Source organism: Zea mays, chromosome 9 (genome assembly GCF_902167145.1).
Source record: "Zea mays cultivar B73 chromosome 9, Zm-B73-REFERENCE-NAM-5.0, whole genome shotgun sequence".
In the NCBI taxonomy this organism is placed as follows: domain Eukaryota; kingdom Viridiplantae; phylum Streptophyta; class Magnoliopsida; order Poales; family Poaceae; genus Zea; species Zea mays.
This window is the reverse complement of record NC_050104.1, coordinates 81613383-81624245: the sequence shown is the minus strand read 5'-3', so window position 1 is coordinate 81624245 and position 10863 is coordinate 81613383. Positions and strand designations below refer to the sequence as shown.

The following is a 10863-nucleotide window of genomic DNA, read 5'->3' as shown; positions in this document are numbered from 1 at the left end:
GCTACAGCTTCACCACTGATCCACTCGATAACGCCCTCAGGGTCGCCTCGTATGAAGTTATCCTCGTTTGAATAGGCACCCACGTTGGCGAAGCTAGTCTTTATCTTCTCCATGCAGCCCAAAGATTTTTCAAAACATCTTTCCTTGGATGCGCGAAGTTCTTCAACTGACTTTTCTAAATAATTTTCCAATATTTGCTGGCATCTCGATTAGCTTCAGCGACAGCGCATTTTTCTTTGGCATCTGCTAATTGTTTCCGAAGGTCTTCGATTTCATTCTTTTGGACCTCAGCTTGAGCTTTGGAACTAGCTTCGTCTTCTTTTACTTTGTTTACCAATGAAATTAATATCTTGTCTTTTTCAAGACCTTCGTTCCTTAGTTCAATCACCTCCGAACAAAGGTTGTTCAGAGCCATTGTATACCCTTCATCTTCAATGTTTTTCTGTGCTCTAAGGGCATTGCTAAGGATTAAGCCCTGCAAGAGGAGGACAACATTAAGTATAAACAAATGAAGTAATTCGTTTTCAAATACAAAATTGACTTTTATACCTTTATGCTATTATATGCTAAATTGTCAGCCAATTCATCCTTTGATAGTATTGAAAGGCCATCTTCTAGCTTCAGAAATCCGAAGCTTCTACCCATCTCCCGGCAGACGGATATCTCTTTACTATCCGGGAGACAGTACAAAAAATCTTCCTCCCCGCCGCGATTAAACACTAATGCCCCCTTCGGGTATTTTAGTTTTTGGGCATAATGTTGAGCTTCTTGTTCTTCTTCCTTAGAGAGTCTCTTCCCCGAAGCATGACAGATGATGTAATCAATGCTTTCTTTTAAAGCTTTGGGAGCAGGAATGGCAACCTTTTCAGGCAAAATTTGCTCTGTAGCCTTTTCTTCTGTTGCCATTTCTTCAATTTCGGCAGACTTTTCTCAGCGGGCTCTAAAGGCCCAATATCTATTCCCATTGCAGCTTCAACTTCTATCTGCTTAGTATCAGCTTTGGTTTGCGCTCTGACAGCTTCGGCAACTTTCTTTATGGGAGCGGGGCTTATGGAATCCGTTGTTTCCAAAATATCTAATACATTTACCATCCTTTTTCTTCTAGGAGTTATGGCAGAACTCTTTTCTGCCTTCAGCACTGTTGCTTCTATTGAAGGACTTAAAATCCCGGGCATCTTTGTTACTTCTTCAGTTTTTGACCCTTCAGCCTTATCTTTGTCAACCTTCGTTTCAATTAGCTCAGCCAAAGGTGCCTTTGGTATTACAGCCGGCTCTTCAACCTTCTGCGTGGGAGGAGCAGGTTCTTTCGGGTCAGCAGCTGAAGAAGACTCCCCGCCAAACTCAGGTACCACGACCGGTTCAATATAGCGTGGCCGGTGGGTAAGGACCTTCAACTTTTTGCCCTTCGGCGCAGGCTCATCTGAAGTGGCCGAAGCAGCAGTTTTCCTCTTCTTTCCCCGTCCTCGCAGCGGATAGCGGTAGTCGGGGTAAACGAAACCAATGGCATCAAAAACTCTGTTCAACCTCTTTTTTCCTTGGCCTCCGAAGGCTGTGGATAATGCATTGTCTTCCGCCTTGGAATATGATCCAAGCAGTTCATCGCTTGTAGCTTCGATACATTTTAGCCAGTCATTGTTTGGTTCATCGAATTTATCCCCATATATGAATGTGTACTTCAGCCGGACCAGTTCACCTTCACTAGATTCGGTGATGGTCTCCTTCGGCATCTCCCAGCTCTCTACAAGCGGCCATACTCTAAATGCTATGTGCTCTTGAATTAAATCTCTCGTACCAATAAAGAAGCAGACAGTACCAAATGCTTTCTGACTTGCTTCGGCGGCTTCGTCAATTTCAATCTTCGGCCTTCGGAGGCTGAAGCGGGACCAAATTGGACGCATAATAACCTCCTTGATATCCTCCCTCGCCACCAAGTCGTTCTTCACATAAAACCATTCCTCCATCCAATTTCCTGGCCACCTTTTCCGAAATGTTGGCACTGGGTAATTTGCGTTGGGACGGGCCATAAATCCATAACAACCAAAGTTGTTGTGATATTGTTCTTTCCCTGTGGCCTTCGTCTCGTACAGAAGTTCGTGCATGCTGCAGAAGCATTTCGCGCTTGGCTCCATCCCTTGGCTCTTTATTGCCTAGACGAAGACTCCCATCCTCAATATGGCTTCGGGGGTCAATTGATGAAGGAAATTTTGGAAGGTTTTCAGCACTTCAACTACAAACCTGCTCAGCGGGAACCGAAACCCAGCTTTAAAGAAGCTTCGAAAAATCACAACTTCATTCTCCTCAGGCGCAGGAGTGTTGTTGTCTTCGCCAGCCCTCACAATAGACATATCTCGAAAGTACCTCCCCCTCATGCTCTCAAGGTGACTTTGCTTGATGGTCGACTTTCCGAAAATTGTATGGCTTGGCCTCCAGGGTCGATCTTCGGAATCTTCGCCTCCACTTTCTGCATCATAATTGTCAGTCACCAGTATCTTCAGACAGGCCCTCCAATATCTCTTTAGTAATCTTCTCTGTATTTGATTTTGCCATTGATTCTAAAAACCCAGCTATATAAGGATTCACAACCTTCTTCTGTTCAAAGAGCTTTTCCTCTTTGGTTAGCTTCGTCTCAGCAATAGCCTTCTTGTCTTGAGACATTTTTCCTTCAGCAATGATGAAAACGTGTCTTTTTAACCGAAGCTCAGGAAGCTTGAGAAACTAGCAAGCGTTAGTGAGCAAGAGCTATAAAATTGAGTAAATAAAGCAAGAGGCACATACAATGTATCAAATGTGGTCGGGGTGAGTTCTTATTTATACGCTCGGCGCGCTCCAAATTGGAGGGTCCCGTCTGTCATTGACAGTTGCTATTCTAGCAAAGGGAAGGTGTTTTTTCGGACCTTCGGCTTAAGGCCTTCGTCCATGTCACAGTCTGAATTCGTTATCCTAAACAAATTAATACTGCGAGGGGCTACTGTTGGGGGCCTTCGTCCTCCGAAGGTCCTCAAAAACGTAATTTAACAATGTCTTCCAAGCATGGCTTATGGATAGGTACCTTTGGACTCAGGATAAAAGCATACACGATGGGAAGAGCATGATCGTGACGAAGGTTGCCGTTGCTCCGAAGCTACGCGCAAGGGAGCTTCGGCTCAATCGCGAAAAAAGGAACCGACTTAGGCCTTGTTTGGTTATTCCTATCCCATGTGGATTGGATGGGATTGGAAAAAATTATGAAAGATTTTGACTTGTTTGGGATTGAAACCCACTCAATCCCACCCAATCCACATGGATTGAGAACAAAACGAACAAGCCCTTAAAGGGGAAAAGGCTATCTAGTCCTCATAGATTTATCTATAAGTTAATAATAAATGTAAAGGGCATGAATGTAATTTCTCACAGAATGCATCCTGTGCCTATAAATAGATGAACAGTACCCCCGTACTGTTCACGCTGACTGGTACATGCTTTTGCGTCACGCTTGTACTTTTTGCCTTCTATCAAGTGGAAGGTACTTTTGTAATTCAATATTGTTTCTGTCTTTCCATGATAATATAATAAGAATGAATTAATAATGTTATATGATTGTTTATATTGTCTCTTATATTTCATATGCTTCTTCTTTTATTAACATATACTGCAATGATGAAGGTATGTCCTTCATGACCTTCGTATGAAGATTATTATATTCTAAGGGAAATAATGCTTCGAAGGACGAAGGGCATTAACATTTAACATCTTGTGTTGCCTTGTTCTTAATTCATAGTATTTGAGAACAAGTCCCCAACAACAACTATTGTTGCCGTTAGTTTGGTATTACTCTTTTTTAATAATGGGGTACATTAAAGAAAATAGAGCAAGCAAGATCACTGAAGCTACATATATTTAGCTAGTAAAATAGGAAGGTGAAAATAGAGAACTTTTATGAAGCTGTGTGTTATCACCACTTATAGGAGTCATTGATTTGTAGTCCTAAACTTCCATGTTTGTAGTGCTTTTCTCAAAATTTCATATGACAACTCATGCCACCTCCTTAACATGAGTTGTAGTACTTCATGTGGAATTAACATGCAAACAAATCCCAACCTAGTTTGACTTCATTTGCAAAATCTTTGTATAAACCCTATTGAAAAGCTAAGAGGAGAACCATTTGCAAAATCTTTGTAAAAAGGGGGGGGGGAGTTCTTTTCTCTTATGAAAAAGGGGTTAAAGGCTTTGATTTTGACTCGTGAGCTTAACTTGCAAATTTTTGAAGAAAGAAGTTCTCCAAACTTAGAAAAGAATTGGATTTGCAAAATCAAAAAGGCTAAGTGGTGCTAAATTGGTCCAAACATGTCAAATACTTAAAACCAACTTGGTTGATCTCAATTTGCATTCATTAGGCTCATATGGTTTAGCAAACTAGATTTAAGTTACTCATATTCTTTATGCTTTGGTTGTGTTGGCACAATTCACCAAAAAGGGGAGAAATTGAAAGGGAAATGGTCAAATAAGCCATTTCCATATTATTTTGGTGATTGATGTCCAGCACAACATATTGGACTAACTATTTTCTAAGTGTATGAGCACAGGTTCAATTCCAGGCAAATTGAGTAAAGTGGAGTTCAAATCTTCTCAAACAAGGCGAGAAAGTGCAACTTTATGAAAATGGGTAAAACAATGAGGTTGGAACATTTAAATATGTTGTACACACCTATTTCAATGTCTTTAGCACTTTGGTTTGCTCTCTAACTCAGTTTTTAGCAAAATTGCATATTTGGAGTTGTTTCGAGTAGAAACAAAATTTCGGGAGAAATGAGTTAAAGGTATGCACCTATGACTTAGGTAATTCAAACATACTCTAAATATGTTTGTCTGAGTCATAGAATATCTCCCAAGCAAAGCCAATTTGCCTTGGAGAAGAATGGGAGAAAGTTGCATGTTTTGCAACTGCATAGGGGGCACCAGACCCTCTACAGTACCGATCCAGTGGTACACTGGACCGTCTGTGCAGAGGCTCCTTTAGAAGACTTCGAGGCCTAGCACAATGGACCCTATGTATGATGTGTTGGACCTCCTCGCATGGAACTTCTCGGCTTCGGGCTCTTATTTATAAAAATCACCGGACCTCGGTATGGTGCACCGGACCACTTTGGCGTAAAAGCTAGCCAAGGGAGCAACAACTATTTGACGTGGACCTCAGTCCGATGGGTCATCAGACTAGTCTGGTGTCAACAAGAAGAGGAAGGCCCTAGTCAGATTCTGTGAAGGCAGGCGACCGTTGGAGGTCCGATGTGCACCAGACCGATCTGGTGCGCCACTGTGCAAAACCGTTTTTAGAGGAAACTCTAATGACTATGAGGGCCTTGGTGCTATAAATAGACCCCCATTTTTACCTTCATAGAACACCAAGCTTCCCAAGAGCAAGTACTTCACTCCTATGCATTTGTGATACACATCAAAGAGCTCACCCTTTCTAGTAAGTTCTGTTTCTACTATGTGTTCATGTAGTTGCTTTGTGGTGTTATTTTTTGTTCTGTTGTGTTGAGCTCTACTCTTCTTTCTCTTGCTATTTTTTGGAGTTGTAACTCTCATCGATCTTGTGTACTGGAAGAGACTCCAATCTATCGAGATCCTTGCGAGGATATATAATCGATAAGGAAGACTGTGGGCTCAAGTTAATCATTGGATCACTTGAGAGGAGTTGAGGGCAACCCTTGTCCGTTGGGACACCCCAATGTGGAGTAGGCAAGCATTTGAGGTTTGACCGAACCATGACAAAAATCATCGTGTCTCGTGTGCTCAATTCTTATTACAATTTGTTCTTCCTCTCTTCTCAAGTTCTTGCTTCATTTTTTTGTAATATTGCTAAAATTAATTTTGCAATCTTGTGAGCAATCAAGTTCAAAGACTTCTCTCCTTCTTCTCACTCTATTAGACTTCTCTCCAAGTTTGTGTTTTAAGTTGTGAATTTTAGGTATCACTTATTCACCCCTCTAGGTGACTATCACTAACCACATGTGCTTTCTCGGTAATTTGTTCAAGGACGAGAAACAATGTAATAATGTGTGTGCATGGGTGTTGGTGGTCATAAAAACGTGATGTGACCACCAACATTTCATGTTTACAGAGCAATATGGAACTAAATTTATGTTATCTAACAAGTTCCATGAGTTGTGTATGGTATTTTTATGTAGGACATCACTAAACTATAGAAATGGACAAAGGAGAAAGAATGGTGGCTGGGCGGCCAGAGCCGACCGACCAAGCCAGGCCACCCAACTAGAGCTAGGGCTAGCCACCCCCAGCTAGGTCATCCAGCTAAACAGGGTGATCATTGTGTCTCCGTTCCCATCTTACGCATTTGACATGACTCAAAAATGTGACTTGTGCATTGCTGACACATATTCAAACCAAAAGAGGGATATGTCATCAATCCAAGTGCTTGAATCCAATGGTTGAGAATAAAACACATCTTTAACCAAACAATGAATGTTTCTAACGTCATACCAATTTATAATCGACTTAGAGGAGCTTTTCTCACTGTTTGATGGAGTATGGACAACAGAGGGGGCTGACCGGCCACTTGACAGCCACTCGGCCCACCAGGTCACCTTCTTCCAACCGTCTTAACTTCTCTATTGATCTAGTGAACTTGTAAGTACCACAAGCCTTGGCTGAGCTATAAATAACCCCAATGTGTTCATTTGAGCAGTGTAGAAATGTAGTAAAACTACCCTTTGAGTGTAGAGTGAGTATGTTCCATTGTGTTAAGGAAGAGGAGTGAGTAAGAGAGTCAAGGGATTGGAATTATCTTGGTATTATATCTCTAGAGCTTGTATTTTCTAAGGATCGATATTCAACTCCAGGCTTGAGTAAAGATCAAACCCCCTTAGAGGAACCTCTTAAACATTAGTCTACTCTTCCCTTTTGTAGGACAAGGGAGGACAGAGGTTACAAGAGTTTGACCTTGGATCCCACCTATTAAGACACAACTACTTCATTCTTATCCTGATCATGGAGTCATACATAGAGCCATGCATTTGGTCGTGGCACACTATTGGGGATGTCCTTCTCTAGTCAACAAGTATGTTATGTCGCATCCAAGGGTCCCAATGCTCTTGTTGTTTGATATGATGTAGTTGTAGCTGGTTTATCCTTTTGTACTTTATAACACTTGATAATATACTAATCTACGCATGTGTGGCTACACGGTTGATGCACATACCATATGGTGGTCTTATATATCATGCATCCTAAGTCATGGTAAATAGAGCGTTATCAATCTTGTGATGACACATATCACATATTAAATGTGTTGTATGTTAGACTTATTTGATATGCCAATGCCTAAAGACTTGTTAGTAGACCATTAAATGTGGGGTTCCTACTACAGGGCCCAATGCCCTTGATAGGCCCAACCACATCCTTTTATCTCGTGATAGGATTACACTTAGCTATATTGAGTCCTTTGTTTCCACATGAGACCATGGGCCAAACATTTAAGGTCTAATGGTTTATATTACACAATGTTGGGGACCTTGTTGACCTATGGCCAACATAGGGCCGTAAGTGACTAAGTTATCTTGAGTTCCCTAAGGACTAAGGGCCTCGAGCACCTAGTTTTATAGGCGCATCGAGGCACGAGAGGCTCTAGGGACTTATCCTTCATAAGCATTATGGGGCATACCAAGGAATAGAAGGCTCTGGGGACTTAGATTGCAGTAGCCATCCTAGGGCACCGAGGGCCCCGAGGCCTAATCCATATGAACTAACATCGTAAGTGTAGAAGTGTCCTAGACCTTGAAGTGCTTTGAGGCTTCGGGTCCCCTAGTGGTCCTTAGTGGGACTGTTTGGGATAGCTTTGTCTGAAGAGCTTTTTTGAGAATCTGGATTCCTGGATAATCTAGCTATCATGAAAATCTGGATATCGCAAAGCTTGCATGCAGAGGAAGTTGAAGGGTGTACGAAGCAACAAATTCCTTTCACCATGATGACTCGAAGGATTCTACATTCACGTTGATTTGAGAAATTATCACAAAAGCGATTCTATAAGAAGCGGGCTAAGAAGCGAAGCATTTGGATGTCAGAATGTGATTCTAATGGTTAGAATCTGGCAAGAAGCCGAAACAAATAGGGCCTTGGTGGTGTAGATACTTTTGGTGCCTCGATATCAAGTAGCTCTGAGGTCCCAGGTCATGGGGCCTTAGGGAGTTAGGACATCTCTAGTGAAACGTGTATATGGGCGTATAAAACACTATTTTGCAGTGTAGACTACACTATTTATAGAGCGAAGTTTAAAATATTGAGTGAGATAGTTGGTGGGATAGAGAGACCGTTGGAGATAGCTTTAAGAGATCCGATGTCATAGAGCCTTAGGAGTGGGTGGGTCCACCAATAGCTTCGTATACTGGGTTCTTAAATGGGTCTGGGTAGCTTTGGAGGTACGACCCTCCCTTGACGATGATATGTATAATTTTTTAAAATGTTCCATAATGGTCTATTATATTGTTTTAATAGTACTTGTTTTCGTGTATGTGCTTATTTATATATAAGAAAAACATGTTATATATATAATTAACACTCATGGGTTTATTACGTCTGTTTCATTTAGCTTTTTCCACACATTTGGCTCATGTTCGAGGAATATAATCCCATAAACATCTAACATTTTTGCCACGTTAGTTTCCTTTAGATTTTCCCACACATTTGGCTCATGTTCCTGTACATCATCATTTAGAAAGTATCATGCATGCATGAGCAACAACAATGCGTCGCCATTGAAACCATCGTCTTCCAGCACCTACGTACGGCTGCACCTCATCATCACAACATGTACCTCAAGCTTATTGTATTATTTCCACTCGGGCGATAGTAGACACCCACCCGCACTCATACGTGTATACGTTGTGTGGATGCAAATTAAACGCCTCGATCGCGTCGTTAGCTCCCCTCCTCGTTAGCTGGCATTGGTCTGGCTGGCGCTCTTGGTGACCTCGGCGAGCGTCTTGTCGGTGTGGCGGATGAGATTGTACGCCCACGCTCCGGCCGCCGCCCCAGCGAACGGCCCGAAGATGTACACCCACAGCGCCCTGAACTTGTTGCTCACTAGCGCCGGCCCGATGCTTCTCGCCGGGTTCATCGACGCTCCAGACACCGGCCTGCCCATCGCGATCGATCGGAAGAAACGAGAAACTTCAGATCTGGCAGAAACATACGACATGGAAACCTAGCTAGATGACTGATGAGAGCACTAAGCAAGCAGTGACGTACGCACCCAGCAAACAGCGCGTTGAGCATGATGGTTCCGCCCACCGCGAGCCCGGCCATCTGCCCGACCTGCCCCAGCATATATGTGTTCCATCATCCATGCGATGCGATCAGTATTAAAAGCACATGTGTTCCATGCGATGCGAGCATGGAGATGGCGGCTTCGTTATATATATTACCGCTCGGTCGTCGGTGGCCACGGCCATGACGACGAACATGAGGTAGAAGGTGATGATGAACTCCAACACGAGCGACTGGAAGATGGAGCCGCCGGGCGCCGGCACCGTCACCGAGGCGAGCTCGTGTTGCCGCCCGAACATCAGGCGCAGCACCAGGCTCGCCATCGTCGCGGCCACCGTCTGCACCAGCATGTACGCCGGGACCTGCGCGGCGGCGCATGTGCATCATATATATACATGATCAATATATATGCATGCGACCGATCATATCGAGATGGACCAGCCGGGTTTTAGTGTTTAGCTACACGACGCGTGCCTTCCTCCAGGGGAACCGGCCGGAGATGGCGAAGCCGACGCTGACGGCGGGGTTGATGTGCGCGCCGGAGACGTGGCCGACGGCGTAGATCATGGCCATGACGACCATCCCCCACACCACGGCGATGCCTGGGAACGTGGCCATGCCGTTCTTGTCGTTCACCGCGATGACCCCGCAGCCGGCAAAGATCAGGAAGAACGTTGCCAGGAACTCGGCAATGAGCTGGATGCATGGCAGAACCAAGCGCAACAAGCAGAGAAATCTAGGTCAAGGGAATGCATGCGATGCGAGACAAGATGGTCCTCTGTGATCACCTGCTGAATGAAAGAAACGGAGGTCGACATGCCGCAGAGCGCATCGTCAACAGGCTGAGGCGGCTCGTCGACGGCGTATGATTCCGACTTGTCCTTCCTCCCATCCTCCACGGACGTCTCGAACACCGATGCGTTGGTATAGGAGTCGTCTTCTCGCCTTGCCATCGATCTTTGTCTCTTCTGCTACACAACAGAATACCTATGCTAGCTCCAGCGTGGAACAGCAGGAGAATCGGCAGAGAGAATAGAAGCAGGGACGGAATCACTACTCGATCGATCGAACGAAACACTTATATATATATGAGCAAGAAGACGTGAGAGCGGTCGCTGTTGCATTCCATATACTCGATCGATCTCAGGCTGCTGCGCTTGTTTTTGTCACCGAGCCCTGTCTCTTTGCTTTCTTCTTCGGATGCAGCGAGAGTTGTTTCGATATGTTTACTTCAATTAATCATTGGAGATCCAGTGTGGAACCAGAAACTGGACACATATATATAAGATTCAGGCGAGATGGTATATGGCCAGAGATGACAAGAAATGAACCGGAAATTCCTAGGGTATATATACAAAGCCCAGCCAACGAACACGACATACTGACAACAGGCAATGTCAAGGAATGTTTACAAAACCAGGACCCTCCCTTCTGCAAGCGATGTATGCGCATATAGTTTGGCCACGTACCCGTACCAACGGTAGGAAACATGTTGTGAAACTGACTTTGCAACTGACAATAACAACAACGAACACTACCGGAATCCGAGGCTTTGCCGAGTGTTGGCTTCTTTGCCGAGTGCCTTTTGTCGGGCACTCGGTA

The 10863-nt window shown here is 44.0% G+C and overlaps 1 protein-coding gene across 1 annotated transcript; it reads right to left on the bottom strand.

Annotated features, from left to right (window-relative positions):
- Positions 1–8929: 8929 nt before the first annotated feature.
- Positions 8930–10214, bottom strand: LOC103640036 (aquaporin NIP1-4). The gene is made up of 5 exons (XM_008662692.1): positions 10050–10214; positions 9736–9957; positions 9420–9623; positions 9248–9309; positions 8930–9131 (listed from the first exon to the last, which is right to left on the bottom strand). The coding sequence occupies exons 1-5, from the start codon at positions 10212–10214 to the stop codon at positions 8930–8932; spliced, it is 855 nt and encodes a 284-aa protein (XP_008660914.1).
- Positions 10215–10863: the final 649 nt, after the last annotated feature.

What these genes read in the sequence shown, in the direction of transcription:
- LOC103640036 (XM_008662692.1), bottom strand. Translation starts at nt 10,214, where the DNA reads ATGGCAAGGCGAGAAGACGACTCCTATACCAACGCATCGGTGTTCGAG. An exon ending in CCGTTTCTTTCATTCAGCAG is followed by an intron (nt 9,958 to 10,049) that starts GTGATCACAGAG and finishes CCATGCATCCAG; the next exon opens with CTCATTGCCGAGTTCCTGGC. An exon ending in CTCAACGCGCTGTTTGCTGG is followed by an intron (nt 9,132 to 9,247) that starts GTGCGTACGTCA and finishes CGCGATGGGCAG; the next exon opens with GCCGGTGTCTGGAGCGTCGA.